Raw genomic sequence first — 23872 nt, 5'->3', positions numbered from 1 at the left:
TTCTCATTTTTTCCAACGCTATATTTTACTTTTTTTTCATATTCATCATTTTTACCACTTATTTAAAATTCAACATCCCCCTTTTATTTTTTTTGTATCGTTCTAACTTTTTCGGTATATTCTTTTTTCTTTTTTTTTTTCTTTGTTTCTTCTATTTTACTTTATCGATTATACGAAATATTATTGATGTTTGTTTTTCATTTTATTTTCTTGTTTTTTTTGTTTTTTACACAAATCTACGAAAAATCATCAAAAATACTATTTGATACGTAACACGTAACGGAGTGATCTATGAATAGATCTTGGACTTCCGCCATTTTCTGACACGCTTAGTATTCGTTATATACCCACTCATTCGCGTTTAACATCCTCGTCGTCCTCGTCGTCGTTGTCGTTGTCGTTGACGTTGAAATTTTTGTCATTAACGTTCGATCGAGATTGTCTTGTCATTATCGTCAATAGAAAAATCATTTTTTTCATGTGAATTTTATAAAAAAAATTTTTTTTTCTTTAAATACACAGCAATTTTCAAATATCATTTTGAATAATCATAGAAAAGGAAAGAAAACTGGCTGGATTAACGGTATGAGAATGTTTACGAGTGTGTGGTTTTCGATAGAAACAAAAATATTTTTAAGGATTTTAATGGATTATGATCGGTCGAATAATATCGAGATAAAACGGTGATGCCAATCAACTCACTCGACGAGCTTATCGAGCGAGAAATGACGTCAAAAAGGGATGTCATCGAGGATATCTGCGGATGTTCCGCTATATCCTCAATCGTACAAAAGAAAGATAATCTTGGACAATTTAAATCCACTTCGGGTGAGTAATTTTTCTTTCCTATTTTCTTTATATTTATTGTTATCCCCCCTTTTTTCCCCCACCCTGTTGTATTTCTTTGTACTTTTATAAGTGGATTTTTTTATCGATTGATCAGAATTTTTTGTTCTTATTTTTTCTCTCTCTTTCTTTTTTTTTTTTTTTTATTACAAAGGGTACCAAGATGATTATTATTTTCAAATGAAAATAATTATTTAAAATGTATTAGGTCGTTTGTGTGTGTGTGGGCAAATTTTTGGATCGATTTTTAAAAACATTAGATGTAATTCAAATTCACTTCAGGTGAGTAATTTTTAATTCTTTTATTTTCTTTATATTTTTTACTCGTCTTATCCTTAATACTTCCCCCCCCCCCTTTTGTTTATTTCTTTGTACTTTTATAAGTGGATTTTTTTATCGATTGATCAGAATTTTTTGTTTTCATTTTTTGCTCTTTCTTTCTTTTTTTTTTTTTTTCTTATTACAAAGGGCACCAGAAAGATTATTATTTTCAACTGTAAATTATTATTTAAATTTTATCATGGTGTTTGGAAAATCTTAAGATCGATTTTTAAACACATTAAATGAACGTACATCAAAAATATCAATCAGTATAATATTCTTGGTCAATCAAATAAACTTAAATTATGGCACAAAAAATTACAACTATTTTTATTTATAATTGATCTAATATTCTAATAAATTTATAATTAAAATTAGGAATCCAATAGAATTTTGATAACCGAAGATTCTAAAATGCGATAAGATTTTTTGGTATCCAAAAATGTTCTTAAGAAGGTTAAAAAAATGACTTTGAGGATGAAGAAACTTTTGTATACAAAAAAAGGGTTTTATACTTTATAACACTCAAGTACATAGGTCGTCAAGGTCCCTGACAAATAATTAAATTTATTTTATTTTTTTCTTATTATTTAGAATACCAAAAAGTCTGTCCATTTTTATCATTAAACTTTGAATAAAAAGTAATATTTTATCAATGAGACACTAACGCAATTATTTTCGTTTTTAATAATTCAATTAAGGATTTAAATTACGAACCAAAATTAACAAAAATTAAAGAATGAAAAGTAGGAAAGAATTTTCTTAGTACCTTTAATATATTTTCACAAAATTGTTTTTGAACAATTTAATTATAAAAATGATCGAATTTTTGTATCCAGAATAATTGAATATTTTATATGTAACACTCTAGTGTAAATAGTCAAGGTCTTTGATAAAAAAAAAAACCGTCACTATAATGTTGAACGATCGATATCCAACGCACGTGTTCTCGCAAAGGTGAAAAATCAATTGATGAGTAAGACACCCTTTCTAAAGAAACATTTTTATCGTGACCTTGATCGTACGATCGTATAACCCCATTGAAAAATTAATTCTCTATAGTATTTTATTTTCTTTATTTTTCTTTAACACAAATCATGAATTATAATTTTTTGTTTTATCATAAACCGTGAAATTTACATTTTTTTTTTTTTTTGCATTTATTTTAGAGACATTCAGTTTATCATAATTTTATGATATAAATGTCATACAGTTAAATGTATATTTTTTATAATTTTTTGTACAGTCAAATTTAAGGATCCAATTTAACTTTGGCATTTATGAAACATCATTCAATGTGGTTTACCCACCACTGAAAAGTGAATTTATAAAAGGAATCTGTAATAAATTAACTCCATTGTCTGAGCTCTCGATGCAAAATAAACATAACCTTCGTTTTAAAAACCTTAAAACATTTAACAATACAACTTTTGTATCATTTAACAAAAAGAATTTACAAAAAAAAAACTATGCTTTAAAGTAAATTTCAAATGAACGAAACATGGGCACGTTCAAACGTACGCATAAAAGTCATAAGAAAATATTCCAGGGAAATAAAATTAATAAACATTATTGATTTAGTATCGTATGTATTAATACCAAAAATTTCAACTGAATTTTACAAAAAACAAAAAATATATATATTTAATAAAATATTCTAATTCGAATAGAAAATTCATTGTTTTTACGGGAAAGGGGGGGGGGGAAACAACCGAATATTTCGTATTGAAACGTGAATAAAAGTTACGATGACCTTGAACGAAAGTAAGTAATTTATGAAACGATTCAAGTGAAGGTAAATTTCATTTTTCTAAAGGCACAAATTCTCCACAGATCTTGAAACGTATACGAGACGTCTGGCTTTTCGTGTATCATTTCTATCACTGTGTTTCCTTGATGTTTCTCTTCCACCTTCTCCCCTCCCCCCTCCACCTCCCTCTCCTCTTGTCTACATTCTTTCTTTCTCAATTTATTTCTCCCCACCAAAGATATTCAAAGAGCAGCTGTGCTATGTTTCCGAATCCATCGACCCTTCCTTCTTCTCACAGTCTCGAAATCTCTGTCGGCAGTTTGAAATCGGTGTGGCGCTTATGGTTTCTCACTTCTTTTCTTATTCTACGAAAATAATTTTTATTTCATTACCTATATATATTTATTCTTTAAATATTTTCTTAATTCTACGTCATTCGTGTAAAAACTTTAAAAGTATAGTGCATTTTAAAAGTGTATTTTCGGCGATTACAATTGTTTATTTTCTTTGTATTATGTTTAAATAATTGTAACGATCGATTACAACCCTTACAAAACAATCCTAAATTAATCTTGAAAAGACTTGACTAGTGCAGTGAAATTGTCGAAGTATTTTTTTAAATTATTATTTTCACTTTTAATTTGTACTCTTTCTTTTCGTACGTATAAATAATTACAGTGATGTAATTGTTAACCTAACACCAATTCAATAAGTAGTTTGAATTTGATAGCGCTTATGGTTTTATTTTTTTTCAGAAACTTTTTATCTGACCTATCATTCTAAAAAGTCTTTGAAAGTTTAATGTAATTTAAAAAATTCGATTAAAAATTTCGTTTAAAACGATATCAAACCATAAACTATAAAATATTGTAATTATCGATATAAAAAAATGTATATAAAAATATTTCGTTAATAGCAAATCGATCGATACTAAGATACCCGTTAATTCTTGATAGCAGATGCACCTTGTAGTGTCTAACATTTGCGCGCGAATATTTTCAAAGTACACATAATTCCGTTAGGTGTCGCTTTCAGTCTTGAGGCCTGAGGCCCAATCCAAGTATAAGACAGTTCTTCCATTCACCGCAAGGAGGTAACGATAAAAGCAGTTGTAGAACAAAACGTTGCTTTATTTTCAACTTTCCCCCCTTGCCCCCTTTTCACACACCTGAATATTCCTCTCGTTGTAAGATCTACCGTTCTTACTTGATGTTTTTATTCTGAAGAAAATGAAAGTGATCATCGTTTCAAAGGACTTAGGATAACAGAGATTGATCATGGAAGAAAATAATTGATTTCATTCAAAAGTGATCTTTTATTAATCGAATAATTTCAGTGTTTAGGAACATGTGAAAATCGTTATTTTTAAGTGTAATACTTCGTCATAGTAATTATCGAACAACATGATCGATAAATTTAAACTTTGAGTCAAGTGAAATTTTTAACGATTTTTTACGGAATAAATTATTTTTCTCATGTGTTATCACATAGAAAATTGAAAATAGAAGAATTTTATGCTAAACGGCAAATTGAACATCTCTAAAATGGTTTTCTTCGGGAGGAAAGAAAAAATTGAAGATCGTCGATTACTGGCCAGCATGGATGCGGTCAATGGCGCGAAAATATATCAAGTTGAAAATGGTAATATTAATTATTTTGTTTAAATAATTTAACATTTAAATGATTTAAAGTATAATTATTACGATATATTTTAAACGTAACGTCGTTATTAGACAAAATAAATATTTATATAATTAATATGAAATAATTTTCAATATAAAATGTAACAAATAATAAATATAATAATAAATTACATTTATTTTTTGTTATTTATTACTTACATATATTCGTATTATAAAAATATATATTATTATTTATTATTTATATATTATTTATATAAATAACAAAATTATATTCAGGTATCATCATCAAACGAAAATTACACGATCGTGATACTTTCAAATATTTCATCTTTTTGTTTTTTTTTTTGGTATTTCCCATAACTTCTACTTGGCACGCGAAACGTTTTTAGAACGGAATAATCTCTTTTGAAAATTTTATAGTTGACTAAAAAATATTATAAAAAACAAGACTCATATCATTACTATTTTATTTAATTTGTTTAACATCTCGATTAATATAATATTTCTTTGATACTTCGATCAAAGAGATAAAATCATATTGATTATTTCTTACGGTCATTGCCTTTGTCTATTTGTAAATGTGAAAAATGAGAAAGGAGCATGTTTCTTGTAGATATTATCTCATGCTATAGTATACACACACACACACATACTTACATGTATGTATATCTGTATCTAACGTTATTATCGCTACGAGAACCAGGTCGGTATAACATTATGAAACACGAACATGCGATATGATTGTGCACTACAAACATGTGCATAATACTTTTAAGTAATAAGTACAGTAAAGTATCGATTATCCGAATGTCGATTATTCGATACATCGAAAATCCAAATATTAAATAAGTATTTTAGAATCATTTACAAGATTATTCGTATTTACTTCCACTGTTAATTGAAAATAATTGATAGTTGCTTGTAATGCATATTTTCAAAATTTGTCTACACAAAATCCGTTTATCCGAATAAATAAATAAATAATGTATATATAGTAACAAACATTATTGATTGAAAATAATTAACATTTGCTTGTCATAATTTTTTTACACAAAATATAATTATAGAATTTTTATATACTTTCCAATTGATATCAAAAACATTTTATTTTTGGAGTGATATAATATGAATTAAATCAACAAACATTGATCTCACAATAATATTTGTTATTACCTAAGATATGATAAAAATACATGTTGCACAAATGTTCATCTTGAAGGGAATACTAATAACTAAAAACACATTTAATTTTAAATGTTAAAAACAAAAAATACAAATTCTACAAAAACAAAAAATATTTCATTTTAAATAATTAAATATTGTATTTTCCTTATTATTAAATACATATTCGTTTACTTATAAACCATTCAGATTAAAAAATTAATTAACTTTCATTCGATTTTTGATATATAACTCGAAACTTCATTAATTCGAAATAATTATCCGAAAAATCAGATTATCGAAATAAATTTATTTTCAAATTCATTGGAATAATCGACTTTACTGCTCTAATCACAAGTTCATCGGTGCATTTAACAAGCATCGGTGCAATTTTATCATTCATATTACATAAACTGTATATATCTCATAGTTCTTTTTTTTTTCAGAACAATTGTAATAATATATAAAACATAATTGAATAGAACCTAAAAGAAGAAACACGTATGTTATAACCATCTGTTTTTTTCATTACAACAGCACGAAATGAATTGTTTTCAAATGTTCCTAGGTAGTTTATTATTTTATTATGTAATATACACACCATTCTTCTAGACTACTATCAAATAAACTTTTTCATAACTTTGATATATATTTCTTGGAATAATTATTTTTTATTTGTATTTTATTCTTATAACAAGAAATCATTTAACAAAATATTTCACAACGTACGATACAAAAAATTACGTGGAATCTTAAAAAGAAAAATGGTTTGAAATATCAAAAGATAAAATAGATACAGGAAGATACAAAAAAAAAGAAAAAAATAAAATTAGCAAAAAAATGGATAAAACAAAAAGTTAACAATAATCATAAATGTATCTAATCCGTTTTAAACAATAAAGATAAGCTCAAAAATGATTCTTTCATTTTGTAATATAAATATATATATATATATATATGAAACTTATACGCAACAGGAACCGTTCGTTGTGGGTGAACTTTAATATCCAAATAGGTAGCGTGAAAAAATACGAAACACGATAACGAAACAACGAGAAATTTTATCTCGTTATTCCTCACGAAACACCTTTCGGGATGTATGAAACCATAGTAACACTAGAATTCGTAATATATCAACGAAAAAGAGTTAAGTATAATATAAAACACCTCCTAAGGTTTCCATCATATCATTTTTCATAATAATAAACAAAGAAGAAATTTATGTTATCTCATTTCAAAGTAAATTATACTAATGAACATCTCGTTTGTGGCCTCGTTTTAATTGTTTCTAATATGCACACATACCAATAATCGAAAACACAATGCATCCTACGTCATACTAATGCACACATACTCGATCGTATGACAGTAGCACGCGATGCTAATAGAAAACCACTTATGTCAGAATTCTATCATTAGTATAACACGGCACTTGGTAGACCTTCAAACCTTGATCCAAATGATTTATATTAAAAGATAGAAAAAATGATATATATATTCTAATAGATATTTAGGTAATATTGGAAATTGGGGAAAGCTTTTTCGTATTTTTATGAATAATTGAAACATATTATTCTTATTAAATATATTTTATACCCAATCTCTTTTCCAAACCTTGATTTAAATAATTAATATTAAAAGATAGAAAAGATGAGATTCGAATATAGATATTTAGATAATATTGGAATGAGGAGGGAGGAAAGTTTCTTCGTATTTTTATGCATAACTGAAAGATATTTTTATCAAATATATTTTATTCCCAATTTCTTCCAAATAGTGTAAGATTGTTTTACAATCGGTATTTTTAGTTCATTTTCTTATCAAATTTTTCTATTATTTCATCAATTTTTTCAATGATTGGCCAACTGAAACCAAATGCATCTTTGACATCAATTTTTTCTGATCGAAAATATTTGAATCAGAATTGTGTCATACATTTGTTGATAAAATTATTATATGTTCATTAAACATCACAAATATTTTTATCAATTTTAGTCTTATTCTTCCTCTTTTTATAATACAATTTCAAAAATATTATATATTCAATTTCTTCTTCATTTTCACTTATTTTCAAGACACCATAAATTTTAATCGTATAAACAAATTCGTAACTTTTTTCTTAATTATTTTGTAATGTGTGTTATATCTCAAACGTACGGAAGTATTGTCAGATTTGATTAATGTAACCAGAGTTATTCGATCTTAAATTTCATTAATTGTGAAAATACGAAGAAATTTTCTTCTCAGACATAATATACGAGATGTTTCTGGGAACTGGGACGTGTTACTGCTCATTTTTAAGTAAAAATAGAAAAAAAAATGTGCGTAACTTTCACGCGTGATAGAAGTAAAACTCGTATTATCATATAAAAAAATAATCAATTAACATATATACAGTGAATTTTTCTCAAAATAGTACCACATTATGATTATTAGATTTTTGATTGAAAACTATTTATATGGTGCATCTAGAATGAAGATAATTTAGAAATAAATATATAAGTATAACTTAATAATATATTTGAAAAAGTTTCATTTGAAAGCTTTGTTAATAACTAGTGAATTAAACAAATACGAAAAGAATGTACAGAAAATTCTCGTACCTGAAATCGTACACGTTGGCATAACAATAATAACAGAGAAAATAACTTATCTAAAGATTAATAATCCTTTATTTTTACTATTACTTACTATTACTTATTTGTATTTACTATTACTTTTTATTAAACTACTTTCTATCTTAGATTTTCATTAGATGAAAATAGAAGATCAAAAATCATAACTGGCAAAAAAAGTTAAAACAAATGTACTTTAATTTAAACAACTCCAAATATTAATAGAAGTATAAAAATATTTGATATATCTTAAATGATTGATAATTATACGAAAAAAAAATGCATATTGCAATTTAAAACCACGGAGTATAAGTTCGACGTACCATTCTCTTCGAAATCCAACGTTAAACTAACCGTTTGTCCCATGTGAAAGTCAGTTAAAATTCTTTTATTGATTATTGGTTATATGACTTTTCAAAGGTTATATACATATAAGAAAAATAATATTCGTAATAAATATAATTTGAAATGATACTTTTCTTATTTTTACGTATTATTTACAAATAATACAATCTTAATTTTAAAAACAAATGTATTTTAATTTAAACAATTAGGTAAACATTAGAACTGAACATTAAAATAAAAAAAAAGTATAATCGTTAAGTCTATTTATTACATATATTATTTTATTTATACAATATGTAATGTAACCTTCAGAACGGTGCTTTTAAAATGCAATATACATTTCCTTCCGATAAATTAACAATTTTTTAATTAACAATTATTTAAGGATATATCGAACATATTCAAGATATATCACATCCCCACTCATTTTTCATAAACAAATGCATCTCGCAATAACTATCGTTCTCAAAGTATCTCAACATACACATATACACATACTTATACACACCGTTAACCAGGGGATGGTCAAAAGTGCTCATCTCCGATTTTTTTCAAATTTTGCACACTTGTAATAACCCATGAAAAAATGCATTGTGCCTATAAACTAGGCGTATATGGCCAGCTAAAAATTGCGTTTTGAAATTTCACATAGGTAAAACTCAACTCTCCATAATTTCTTTCAACTGTCGATTGATTGTTGATTTTTTATATAATTTTCTCTTTCCCTCTCTCTCTCTCTCTCTTTCTCGTATCTGTACGTTCCCTTTATTTTCATGTAGTTTCATAAAATTTGATCGTTATCTTTACCTATATATTGCCTATTGCATCCTATAAACTTATTTATCGATTGGATGCACCGATGCACCCACCAAACTCATTTCCACTTTATTCCTTAACGCAACCCGTATTTTTTTTTAATTTTTTTTTTTTTTATTTAAAACCAATCATTTCTTTTTTATATTTTTTAAAAATTTCTTTTTTTCATATTCCACTTGAAAAAATATTCATCCAATATCTCGTTAATAAAACTGCTTTATTTGTAAAAGATAAAATATCACGTACAGTTGTTTACTTGACAAAATATTACAATGTTTCGTAATAAGGATTGTTCCATAATTATCCCATATCCTATTTTATTATATATGAATGAACAAAAAATAGTTGATCGGAGGAAACATAAAATAGAAAAAAGAAGAAAAATATATATCCAATAATAAAAATATTAATCCAATATCACATTAACCCTTTGTACTCTTACGTCGAGTGTGACTCGAAATCACTCTCAAAATATATCATACACTTAAAAATTACAAAATATAACAATAGTCTAAATAAAACAGATATTTAATTAAATTTGTTTCTTACATTACATATTTAAATTGCCATATTTTTTATTTATAATAAATTACAAATAAAACACATTTGTAAAAGCATTAGAAACTGCTGGGAAGAAAATGAAAATATAACTCAGAATGCAATGGGGATTAATAAAACTGTTTTATTTGCAAAATATCAAATATCTCGTATAGTTGTTTACTTGCCGAAATATTGGTGTTTTGTAACAAGGTTTGTTCCATATTAGATATAATATAGTTACCCCATATCCCATTTTATTCTATAAAAAAGAACAAAAAATGTTTGATCGATGTTAACGAAAGGAAACAAAAACCAACCAAAAAACAAAACGAAAATAAATATATATGTATCAACCTTTAGAATTCGAGAAATAAAACGCGTGGTACCTCAGCCACCTGTAGCTATTCTAATATTGATCCATGGTCCGGAAGATGGCCACGCCCGAGGAAGAGGGGTAGAAAGGAAAAGAGAAAGAGAGAGAGAGAGAGAGATATTATCGTTACGATCCCCCATTTTCCACCCTCTCTCGTAGCTGTTCTGCTACAACCGCTGCTGCCACCCTCGTTTGTAGCTGCTGTAGCTGTGTTCTGTCGCTATTGCTGGTGCTGTTGCTACTTCTGCTGCTGTTTCTGCTGTTGTTACCATTATTGTCTCACACACATATATATACATACACATTACCTAGAAACAAGTTATGGAAAAGTGCGCGGTTGTTACTGTTCCAGCCGCGTTCATGCACGTACGTGAAAATCTCGAGGAACTTGGAAAAGTGGCCAACGACACGGATCTGCTATTTCTTAAGGGTCTACTCGACAGCCCTGTTGTAAATTCTCTCGTTAAGGTGAGTCTTCTTCATCTCTGATTATTTCATTTTTTTCTTTTATCTTTTTCTATTTTCTTATTTGTTCTTTTTTTTCGGTACAAATCTTTTCATTCATATAATTTAACTTGCTTCATTTAACAACTAAATATCATCAATAATTCCAGATTTTATGTATATTAATTAAATAAATAATTTTCTTATTTGTCATATCATTTTTTTTGCTATATCTTGTAAATAATTTAATAGAATTTTAATTTTTATATAATAACTGTAATCGTACACAGATTTGTATTACTTTTGAAATGATGTATGACGTAATATTAGATGAGTCAGAGTTGTATTTTATTTGTTTCATCGTATTTTAAAATGTATCGTCTTTTTTATAAAAAAATAAAATAAAATAAATAATTCGTTGATTTATCTGATCATTTTTAGTCACATATCATGAACTCATTAATCGAATAAAATATTATTCAATCTGTTACACGTGGATTTTTATGATCTTTAAAATGATATATCAGAAAGTAGCCAGTACCATTTAAAGTTTTAAAGTAAGGGTAGTTTGAGTGAAAATGATGGAACTTACAATTTTATCAATATTGGCTTTAAACTTTTATCTCGATATTTAAATTGACATTTCTTTTTTTGCTAATCAAAATTATACAATACCGTGTTATTTGAAATATCAAGATTTACAATATGGAGATATTATATTTATTTATTTATTTATTTATTTATTTATTTAAGCGTACTATCATTCATATTATTTTTTTTTACTTTTAGTATATTTTATGCAGACAAACTTAATACCTAAGGTTTTCATATTTGATGTATGCAGAATTGTTATTTTGCATAAGTGATATTTTAATAATAATAGAGATGGGATCTCAATAATAAATTCGTATCCTGAGGCTATCATCACAAGATCGATAGAATGGCACATTAATATTCGATGTTTCAGAAATGAAAAATCAAAATAAATAAATTAGTAATAAAAACATCAAATTTATTGTTTGGAGAATTCCATATTACCAAATGTTATTTCCCTTCTGTTTCATTTAATGAAATTTTTATTAATTTCATTATGATTTTCTATGATTTGATTAATTTAAAAAAAAAAATACATAATTGGACTATACAGAAATGATTTAATTATCTCTCTCGATATTTAAAATAATATTTTGTTGTAGTCATAATTAATAGAAAATCCTTTTGTCAATTAAAATATAATATTATATTATATTTCAATATTTCTTTATTCGATTAAACAAAAAAATTTAGGATTATTGAGTAAAACGTATTTTCCTTTCTCAAATCAAATTACTTTGTCACACTCACATCCAATCAATATTCCGGAGTCGAGTTAACTTGGCACGTGTTCGTTTTCAAAAATGAGTTCGATAGAAAGTCTGGGAAGAGGGTCCAACAATTTTGTTTTCTTTTTCTTTTTTTTAAATCGTTGCAATACCATCAGAACGTATGTCTCGAATGCATTCGTGTTTTATTCTCAACAAGAAATGTTTACAATTTTAGATTCATACGCAGACAAAGTAATTCAAATAATTCTGCAAATATTTATTACAATGAATTAAAACAAAATTTAAGAAATTGATTTTATGATTTTTATTTGATATATTAAAATTATTTATAAATATTATATTATAAATTGTAAAATTAAATTGTCAAATTCTTGGAATAGTTATATATAATTATAAGTACAATTTCAATTTACTCCAAATTTAAAATCAACTTGAACGATTTAAATTTAGTCATTTATTGAACTAAATAAATACTAATAATTATTTAATTATTTTAATAATTATATTTACTATTAGGAAATAATTTTAAAAAATAATAAATAAAATAAATTTTAAATTTTGGGAAAAATATACTACACAAAGTTAGATGATACCAAATTAAATTATGGCACTCGAAACCATGAATGAAAATAAAAAAAAAAGAAAGAAGAAATAAAAAAATTTTGCGGCAAAATGTGAAAGAAACTCTTAACGAGTTTAATTCAATGTAAACATTATTTTTCCTTCCTATTCATTCCAATTTTACTGTAAACCGGTAAGAATCTACGTCACGAAAGGCACGTGGCAGAAATTTTTGGAGCATTTAGTGTTACTTTATGTGTGTGTGTGTATTTTATACTGTGCCATTGTTACATAAGAACAGATTTTTACGTCATTTCGATCTTGACACACTTTAAAGGAGGCTTTGCGGAAAAAAAGAAAACAAATAAAATAAAAATACGTGATAAAATAACTTTAAAATATCCCGAATGTTCTTGGGAAAAAATTTTCTAAGTAATTCAATATAAAAAAGAAAAAAAAATGTATACTGAATATCATCCATGCTCATAAACATTATTTGATTTACACACTTTCAAAATTATAGAAATTATAATCAATTAAAATGTAACTCAAATATTAAAATGAATTATTATTATTTTTATTTAATTATTATTTGTTCAAATCATATTTAAAATCAAATTTTTGTTTAAATTATTGTTCAATTAAAAAAAAAAAAAACAACGACCATTTACCAATACCATTTACATTAAAAAATAATCGTTAAACACAAAAATGAATCTTTTAAAAATGTATCGATAAAAAAAAATAAATAAATAACCAATCGAATTTTAGATGTATCATAAATTGAATTTCATGATAAAAAATTCTTTTATTCCTCGTTTCGTTTAAAAAACATTTTTCGTAAATTACTTTTCCGTGCATTCTATCCGAGTATACCAGTTTGATGGAAACACTTATCGGTTAAAATAATAAGAAATAAACGAAAGGAAGAAAGAAAGAAAGAAAGAAAGAAAGGAAGAAAGGAACGGAAAGAAAAAGAAACAAAATAACCTATTACAACGAAACACCCACCATTTCTATTTCGTATCATCACCTTAACTTATATGTGTGTATTCTTCACTGTCCGTGATACGAATATATATATATATATATATATATATATATATATATATATATATATATATATATATATTGTATTAACTTCAGAAACACTCAGGGAACCCTTTGCTATTTTTAAATGCATGCCTACAATTCGTATTATAAATAGTGAACGTAAAACGTACGAGCTTTTCTCGTTTTACGTCTCATGCAGGTGGTGTAACGTTAACTTTCAAATAAGATACGATAGATCAGTGTCTCTCAACTTTTATTTCCTCACCCCCAATCACCATACTTTAAAAATATCAACACCCACCCCTCTGGTATAAAATAGTAAACTAAGTTCTAAAAATAATCGAATTAAATATTTTAAATAAAAAAAGTTTTGTGTGAGATAAATCTGTTTTTAATTTTACTCTATTTCATCTTTTTGGAATACATTTTTGTTATTTTAATAATATTAAGAATTTTTTATATAAAATAAATAATTTATAATAAAAGTATTTTTTTGTTTGTTTTACTTTACACCCATTATAATTATATATATATATTATTTGACTTATTACTTCAACCAATGTTTAATTAACTATTATAATTTTCAAAGACGAGATTTAAACATAAATTGTTCTTTTTATTTCATATTTAATAAAAGAATACATTTACATATTATAGTAAAAAATAGAACTAAAATTCCTTGTATATAGAATGGGTGCTTTGAAAATTAATAATTTTTAAAATTTTTATTTTATTAATTTTAATTTTTTTAATTTAAAAAAAAAAGAAAATATCGTTCATGCAACAATTATGTCAATGATTTGTCTAATTAGTCTTGAAAATAATAAATTTTAAATAATTTAATTTTAAATTTGCTAATTAGTCTTAAAAATATTTAATTTTAAATTTACTAATTAGTATGAAAAATATTTAATTTTAAATTTGCTAATTAGTCTCGAAAATATTTAACACTTTCCGTGCCACTTATATCATACGTTAAACTTTTCATTCAAGCCGTGTGTACCACCTGTTGACATATTTTCTGACATATTTTTGACATATTTACTTAATTCGTCAAAACGTCAAAAAGGTTCGAATGAAAATTCGAACAAAAACTAAAACGATTTGTCACGGAAAAGCGTTAATTAGCTAACGATCTTACCATTGAGAACCACTGTTACGAATACACATCAAAGCGCGTTGAATCTTACTCATTGGAAAGTTTTCTCTTGAGAGGTATTTTTTTCTCAACTACAACGAGCTCTCTTACGTTTGTTAGAGTCACCTGTCGTCGTAGTCGTCTCGTGGTGAACTCACCACATTCCACAAACCCTCGTGCGTACCTTCTGTTACGATATTCATGGAGGGGTAAAAAAGGGAAGCAGGTAAAAAAAAGAAAAGAAAAAGAAAGAAAAATTAAAGGAAACATCCTGGGGTACGTGTCCGGTGTCAAAAAGTCATCGAAACGGTTTCCACTCTGTTTCCAATTTTGTATGGATGTTAACTTTTAACAAAGAAAAGGCGTTCACCTAGCTCAGCTGGATATTAAACACTCATTTAACGAAAACCTATCGAAATATTCGTTTGAATAGCTTCATCTTCAATTATTGACCGAATAATTGGTTAATAACCGGGAAAAGAAAACATAACGGGAGCACTGTCAAAAGTGAGAAGTTTATTTTTCTTTTTGTTTCTATTTTGTTTTGTGATCAATCTTGTTAACAAGTTGTTGTTTGTTTACTCTGCTGTTATAAAATTCATTCTGATTTTACTATTCAATATTTGTAAAGGGAAATCTTTTATAAAATAAATTGTAACCACTAAATATAAATCATTAAATAAACATTACTATTATTTTAAGAAAACAAATTATTTCGAATTATATTTTTACATTAGTTGTAGCTGAACTTTTGTTCTTGACTGTACACAAGATTGACGTATTGATTAAATAATTAATATGAAAATTCATAAATATATATATATACTTCTAAAGTCAAATTAATAATTAATTAATTAATAAATATTCAATATTACTAAATAAACTCTATTAATTCGAACTAAAATTAATCATTATTATACACTAATTATAATATTATTATGATAGACAAAAATAAAAAATAAAAAATAAAAAAAATCAAATTTTATTCGGTATCAACAAAGAAGATCTACATCTTAAAACTTTAATAACAAAAAAACGATTCCAAGGAATTATGTGAAAATTCACATAATTATTCAGATAATATCACTCAATTAACACATATACACATAATCACATATTTGATTGTAGAATATTTTTTGTCCATAAATATTAACTGTATATTAAATCATGAAATAACAACAGGAAAGAGAAAATCGATTATTCGTGATGTCAGAATGAAAGTATGCTGATTACAGTCAATTTTAATCACTATAGTAGAGTACTCGTGTAATGAGAGAGTCACGTTATGATCAAACGATGAAAGAGAAAGTTTCGTGTGCAATTATCAAACACCAATCATTGTCCATCGTTGTAATGAAGTAAACAAAATTCCAGCACGATATTCAACTAGAAGCAAACGGGAAATAAAACCCATACTCCATCTCTTTTTATTAACTGTCCCTCGACGCATAATATGCGGTTAAGCATACAATTAGAAGATAAATTTCAAGGGTTATTCTTTTTTTTTCAAATTTTGACAAATATTAGAATGAATAAAAAATTTGTGCATTTCTTGTGTTGTCTCAGATAATGAAATTTTGTTGAAATCAATAAAATTACTTTATATGCAAGCGAAATATTAATTAAAAATTCTCGAAATTTTGATTTACACTAATTTATGTTTATTCTTATTTCTTATTTGAAAATAATTAACACTCTTCTATGAATCCGCGTAACTTTGAATTCAAGTATAAATAAATAAATGATTATCTTTCAATCTAATTTTCTTCAACAATATATGGTACATTTTAATATTTCATAATATTTATTTTGTTAACTAATAAAATATTCTTTATATTGATTACCAACTTCAACTTGAAATATGGGAATCAATTTAATATCTTTGAAAATGGTTAATTCAATGTTGATTGGTATTTAAAGATTGTAATATTTATCAATTCTTTTGAAATCATGGAAAAATCAGCCCATAGAAAGTTAGTCTAATTATTCACGAATGTTTTCAAAGTTTGACTCATATGTTAAACCAGTAATTAATTAAAACTATTAATTTAATAAATGATAACTTTGTTTATGTTGATATGTATACGATTATATAATTTATTTAATACATTAGTTTTCTGTCAAATGTTTAAAGCAATATATTATTAACATTTAAACACTTAAATATAATATGTACTATAAATAAAAAAATAAATATTAATTGTCTATTGTTAGATTGTAATATCTGATATATCGTGTTTTTTCTTTTTCTAAATTTCTAATATAATCTTTTTATGAAATATCTAAGTGACATAAATATTTTTATAATTTGAATCGGGTTTTTTTTAGTATTTTTTTCTTTCTTACCAACAGACTTTATTTACACAATAATTTTCAGCGTAAAAAGACAAATATCTTTTTATTCTTCAACTTTGAAAAATTTTTAAATATTTGTACCGAGAAAATAAATTAGTATCTTGATTTACATGAATTATTAATTGTTCAATGTACAATAATTCATTTGTTTTATTTAACACGAAAGAAACTCACGTAATTAAAAACAATATAAATAAAAATTTATTTTACCAAAAATGAACCAAGTAACTTTTATTCTTCTACATGAAAGGTCAATGTATTTCATTTGTTTTATTTAAACACACACACACAAAACCCCACGTAATAAGAATCTACCTGTACTAAAAACAAAAAAACAATACAAAAAAATAAACGTACTGATACCATCAATTAACCTTTTGCACTCAAAGTTGTTTTTTCTTCATTCATATTACCAGCAACTTCAAGAGCAATTTCAATAGAAGTATCATATTCACATATCATAAGTATTATAAATGATATATGAGCAATAAAGAGAAAAGTCATAGTTGATACGTTGTAGATCAAATTGAATTTGCTTCAATTTTTCTTTTTCTTTTTGTTATTTATTGTCTTCATTATATTATACGTCTTAATAATATATAAGACATATTATTATACGTCTTCATTCATAACGGAGCTCTTTGAGTGCAAAGAAGATTCAAATATAACATCTTTATTTTTAAATACATAAAATACATTAAAAAATGTCACCAAAGGTTAAGATTAAAAAATCGCGTTAGTCATCTTCGGTAATATCCGAGTAATGAGATCTGACCTCGTCAACTTTGTTGATTGACCTGATCGTCTTAGGCGCCTATTTGCGCGTGGCGTAGGCGTTAACTTACACGCATGCGCGCACACTCACGCGCGCAAATTCAAAGTGAACACACATGCGTACTTCTTGTAAATGAGAGAAAGAGAGACAAATGCGTATGCATATTCACTTTCTCTCTCTTTCTGTCATTCTCTCTCATTCTCTCTCATTCTCTCTCATTCTTCTTTCTTTCTCTTTTTCTTAATCAGTTGTGTTCTTTTACATACACATGTATATAATAGTATAAAATGTGTGTAAAAGACGATGTAATTTCAAGCGAAGTGCCGGCTTTCGCAATCACCGATGTAGAATGATGGGGAGAGCGTGCAAGTATGTAACTTCCTTCCTCGAATGTATTAGTGACAGGAACGTAACTATTTCCCTAAGGTACCCATCGATCAATGTCATTAGAAAGAAAGACAATTTTACAGATACATTTTTTTTTTTTACAATTAAATTGAATCAAGTTGTTCTCTCTATTTTATATCGATTTTATTAAATTTTTACAAATATTTGTCTTTATTCGAGGAATTAATTGCAAAATTGTTTTCATAGAAATATATGTTTATCAACTTTTTGTATGAGTTCAAATTAATTTATTATTAATTTTTTTTTTTTAATTTTTTTGTTTGTAATACATAATGACTATATGTAAATGAAATAAATCGTTAGTTTATTTTATTAATAATATTTTATTAATTATTTATTATATTTATTATTTATTAAATACTTTCTTTTTTTTCATAATTTCTATCAGAATTTTTATAATACAAAACGAAAAGACGTTTAGGTACAACTAACAATAAAAACTTCATAATTCTCGTGGGATTTTTTTAAGTTGTCTAGAAAATTTGTGCTAATTTATAAATACATAAGTATTATCCTTATCGAGACAAACCTTTTGAACAACTCCATAGAATAATTGATACGATCCTATTTTATCCGTAGAGTATTTGAACGTGAGTATGCCAAGGTTACGTTAATACAAATAATAAGACATTCCAGTAATTTTAATAACAAAAAAACTTTATAATTCTTATGGTATTGTTTAATGATTGATAAGTCCCTATTATTCGTGTAGTATTCCTACGTTTTAATATTACAATGCATTAGGATTGCATTAAAAAATAATAAAAACAATCAGACATTCCAATATTCTTAAATTACTAATTATGTATTATCTTTATATATACTATATTATATATACTAATTATATATAATCTTTAGAACTCTTATAACATCGTGTTATGGGCAGTCTAAAAAGTTCGTGCTAATTAATAAATATTAAAGTTCTGTTTTCAAATTTTCTTTATACAATTATTATAAATTTTATTAATTAACCCAATAGAAAAATGTGAGTAAGATTCTTGATAATTTTCAGGACATGGGATTATAATTGATACATGCTTGTTATATTTAAACATAGAACGTACCAATATATCAGAATTGCATTAATAAAAATAAAAAGCAAACCAATATTCTAAAATTTTTAAGTTTTTACTTAAAAAACCCTTAGAACTCTAATGACATTGCTTTAGATAGCCTAAAAAGTTTGTGCTAATTAATAAGTATAAAGATACTATATCCAAATTTTCTTTATAAAATTGTTACAAGTTTTATTGATTAACCCAATAAAAAAATAAATGTCAAACCTTTATTATCTATATAAAAAAAACTTGACAATTCTCACGGTATGGAAATATATATATATATAATTGATACGTTCCTATTATCCGTGTCGTATTTCTATGTTTAAATACTGCAATACATTAGAGTTGAAATTATAAAAATAAAAACAAACAAATAGTTATTCAAATATTTTGAAATATATTAAAAAAATCTTTACAACTCTTATAACATTGTGTTAGCCTAAAAAGTGCTAATTAATAAATATTAAAGTTCTATCTTCAAATTTTCTTTATAAAATCGTTACAAACTTTGTTGATTAACCCAATAGTAAAATAAATGTGTCAATTTTTTATTATCCATATAAAGGAAACTTGACAATTCTCGCGGTTATGGGAGTATATATATAATTGATACGTCCCTGTTTTATCCATGTCGTACTTGAACGTAGAACGTAGCGGTGCGTCGCATGCCAGAGAGAGGAGTCGTGGCAAAGCAGGAGAAGAAGAAGGGCCCCCACCTGTTTCAGAAAGTCGAACATACTGAACGGGCTGCCTACGCGGAGGGGAAAAAACGTCAGTAGTAGGCGCGGCAGTTTTCAGACGCCGCTACCTAAGCGTATACCTCCTCTTAGTTTACGGACACCTTTATCTTTTTTGTTTCTTTCATTTAGTTCTATACACATTTTACCTTTTGTCCTTTTCATTTTTTTCTTTTTCTTCTTTCTGTTCATTCCTTTTCATATAACACAAAATTTCAATATGAAACAACATAAGAAACTAAAGTTCTAGTAAAATTTCCCAACCCCACCCCCACCCCACTGCCCTAACATTTACATTTACATTTACATTTGCATATATATTATATATATATTTATATATATGTATATATATAATATTCGTTATCGTGACGTGTTTTTCTCGCCCTCTACAAAAACGACCACGATCAATATCAATGTTGTACGCGTTTCTATTCATCGAGGCCACTGACTTCGTTTCAACCAACAACTTCGTCCAGGTTCAACTCAACACTTAAAATATCTTTCTTTCGAAGGATACATTCTTCAACAGGATATCGACTATACAACGTTAAAAATTATTTCTCTCAGGTGAGAACTCAGGTCATCTGTTAGTTTACATTGATTTGTGTTCTGTTTCAAAAAGATTTTTCTTATTTCATTTATTTATCATTTAGAAATCTCATATTACGTGAAATAAACAAAAGGAATATTGTAAACATTGTTCGTTAAAATAATTTTACTTTGTTTAATTATTCAATAATTTAATAGACGATAATTTACGTTATTATTTATTTACGTTTGTTATTTTGTGTTCCTTTGTTTTTTATTTTTTATTGGTGAAATCATTTTCGTGGCTACGTATGTAGCAATAATAATTGCTGGTGAATTAAAAGTTACATTAAAGTGGCGTCGAGTGGATTATGATGAAATGAACAACCGCGCTAGAGTGGAAAGTTTATGAATCAATGAAACACGTGATATTATGTATACGCGTTATATCGTGAACAATGTTTAGTCAAAAATATTAAAACGTGTTAGGTTCAACGTTTGAATGTCGCGTAGGAGGATTTTCAAATGATTCGAGAATGATCAAAGAAAAAGGTTAGTGAAAGGTGTTATGTACGAGAATAAACGCAAGGATAAAGGAAGACATTTCAAGTTTGTTTGAACGATCATTTATTTAGTTATCACAAATTTCAAAACGAATTTATACGAATTATAGAAACATTAGAAATTCTAACCAATTATTTTACCATTAATTTTATTTTCTTATTTTTTTTTTTTTTAATACAAAATTAAGATACATATTTCATTTCAAATCTGAAAATATATTGAATATGTTAAAAATATAATAAATAAATTTAAAACATTGGAATGTTAAAAGTTTCAAAAAGAAAAAAATAGAAAAATTTATTTTTTATGATTATTTACAATAAAATATTAGAACAGTATATTCGATTGATTTAATACAAAAATAAATTAATATATTTAAATTTTAAACGTTCTTATATTAAAAATAATTTATTTTAATAAATATAATAATCATAACGTTATTAATAATTTTATTATTTATATTAAAATGTTGTTGATAAATTGAATAAATAATTCATCATGAATTTGACAAGATAAGTAATCTTAACGATAATAGTTATTCATGAAAATGGTTATACGAAGAATCTGGAATTAATCAAAAATCGTATGATAAAATCGATGTTGTTAAAATTAGCGAATCTAGGAAACATATGTTTCGCACATGTCTCGTATGTCGTTCCTACACATATTCGGTGCTTTTGGTTTACCTCGATCACTCTACAAAAGCGTTGAAACGACATTAACGTTTATTTTGCAACCACGAATAAATCGTGACGATGAATTTCGTCTACCGCAATTTGATTTATGTCGAAACTCAAACGTCGAAACTTCTGTTAGTCGAAACACATCTAATAAACGATCACTAATATCTATTTACCGATTTCGAAATATCTTTTGACGTGGTTTATCTTTTCTAAAATTAAAAATCAAACGATAAATTATTCAAATATAATGAAACTCTGTGTTAGTGGAATATTTATAAATTTTAAATTAATTTAAATTAAATTAAATTATATTTTACATTATATATATATATATATATATATATATATATATAATAATAAATTTATTTAATTTAATATATATATAGTATAAATTATATATAATTTAAAAAAATAATACACAAAAAAACTGCGTAATTATTAAAAATGACAGCAACGTTTATCCGATTGAATACATTCGTAATATGCAAGCATAGGTATATACACGTATACGTGTGTATTGCTAATAAACGTGATTCAATGCAATGGTGAGTCATCGTCATCATGCATCTCCGAGTATACGTTTATACTTCGCAAAATCTGTTGTGTTGTGCAAGATATAGCTGACGTACGTTTTTAAATTGTTCCTATATTGGGTTAGGTTTGTAGGTTAAACAAGTAATTGTTTGTAAACGACAGAATATCAAATTTACACATTCGACAAATTTTATAATGCAAATTTGCCATATTTTCCTTTTTCCTTTTTTGTGTTGTTTTTTTATTAATATAATATTTACATATGATACAATGTTATTATGATTTCTAGTTAGGTTACCCGGAAAGCTTGTGCTGATTATTAATATTTTTAATATACATATAGAACATTTTTCTTACAATCGGCAAAAATTTTTTTGATCAATTTAATACAATAAAAATTAGAATAAAATTTTATATGAATAGTAATGGTATAATTTTTATTATATTGGGTTGCGTGTAAAGTTCGTGTAGATTAATATATTTTTAATATATATTTAAATAGGAAATGTTTAATAATTAATAATATGTTGGTCGAATCATGGTAAAACCAATTACAATATAAAATAATTAAATAATCAATAATATTTAAATACAATCGTATTGTAATCTTTATATATACAAAACGTCCCAGTTATTTTACGTAAAATTTGATCAGCATAATTTATTATTAACGATAAAAAAAACATATTACAATGTTATTACTTTTATCTATATATTTAATACTTTTAAATTCAAATAAACACATATAATAACTAGTTAATAAATAAATAACAAAAATATTTAATAACAAAGGACTGCATTTTTGTTCGATACCACATAGGAATAAATGGTCAATTTAAATTATAATGCCATTTTAAAACTGTTTTCCATCATTATAAATGCAAGACTTAGCATCTATTGAAGATATAATTTATTGCATTACTAATTTCTTCCTCATTTTCCTTAATTGCAGGAAATGCGTCACGAATTCTTACCACTCATTTTTTCATTATTTATATTGCATTTTTAATATTTCATATTTATATGCATTCATTCATTGTAGTCTTAAAAAACTAAGAAAAATTTGTCCTCTTAATGGTCATAGGATAATGGTCATTTAATTATTGTCGTATTAGTATCTTATAATTTATTGACCAATCATCTAATTGAATTCATAAATGTTGACGAAATAATAATGGAAAATTTCCTAATAATTCATTTTGAATGTAAATCTATAAAAATAATTTCTATAATTAATATTTCATATTAAAAGTGAAATTTGATTATGTTATTTTTGCATATTCAAACAGATTTTGA

At 25.6% G+C, this 23872-nt stretch overlaps 1 protein-coding gene across 4 annotated transcripts in view; it reads left to right on the top strand.

Annotated features, from left to right (window-relative positions):
• Positions 1-23872, top strand: part of vari (MAGUK p55 subfamily member vari) — a 36134-nt gene continuing 12262 nt past the window's right edge. Inside the window, exons 1-2 of one of the 4 annotated variants that reach the window (XM_015319023.2) lie at positions 1-828; positions 10763-10878. In XM_015319023.2, the coding sequence (XP_015174509.1) occupies positions 687-828; positions 10763-10878 (258 nt within the window). In that variant the 5' untranslated portion in view covers positions 1-686. Of the gene's footprint in view, positions 829-10762; positions 10879-20220; positions 20835-21152; positions 21348-23872 lie in introns of those variants that run through there. The other 3 variants (XM_015319025.2, XM_015319026.2, XM_089175939.1) reach the window with 3 other exon arrangements.

The sequence above is a fragment of the Polistes dominula genome, unplaced genomic scaffold, assembly GCF_049000335.1.
Source record: "Polistes dominula isolate Pdom_NZ unplaced genomic scaffold, Pdom_raw_medaka contig_21, whole genome shotgun sequence".
In the NCBI taxonomy this organism is placed as follows: Eukaryota; Metazoa; Arthropoda; class Insecta; order Hymenoptera; family Vespidae; genus Polistes; species Polistes dominula.
The sequence above is the reverse complement of the archived record's forward strand: the minus strand, read 5'-3'. Positions and strand labels throughout refer to the sequence as shown.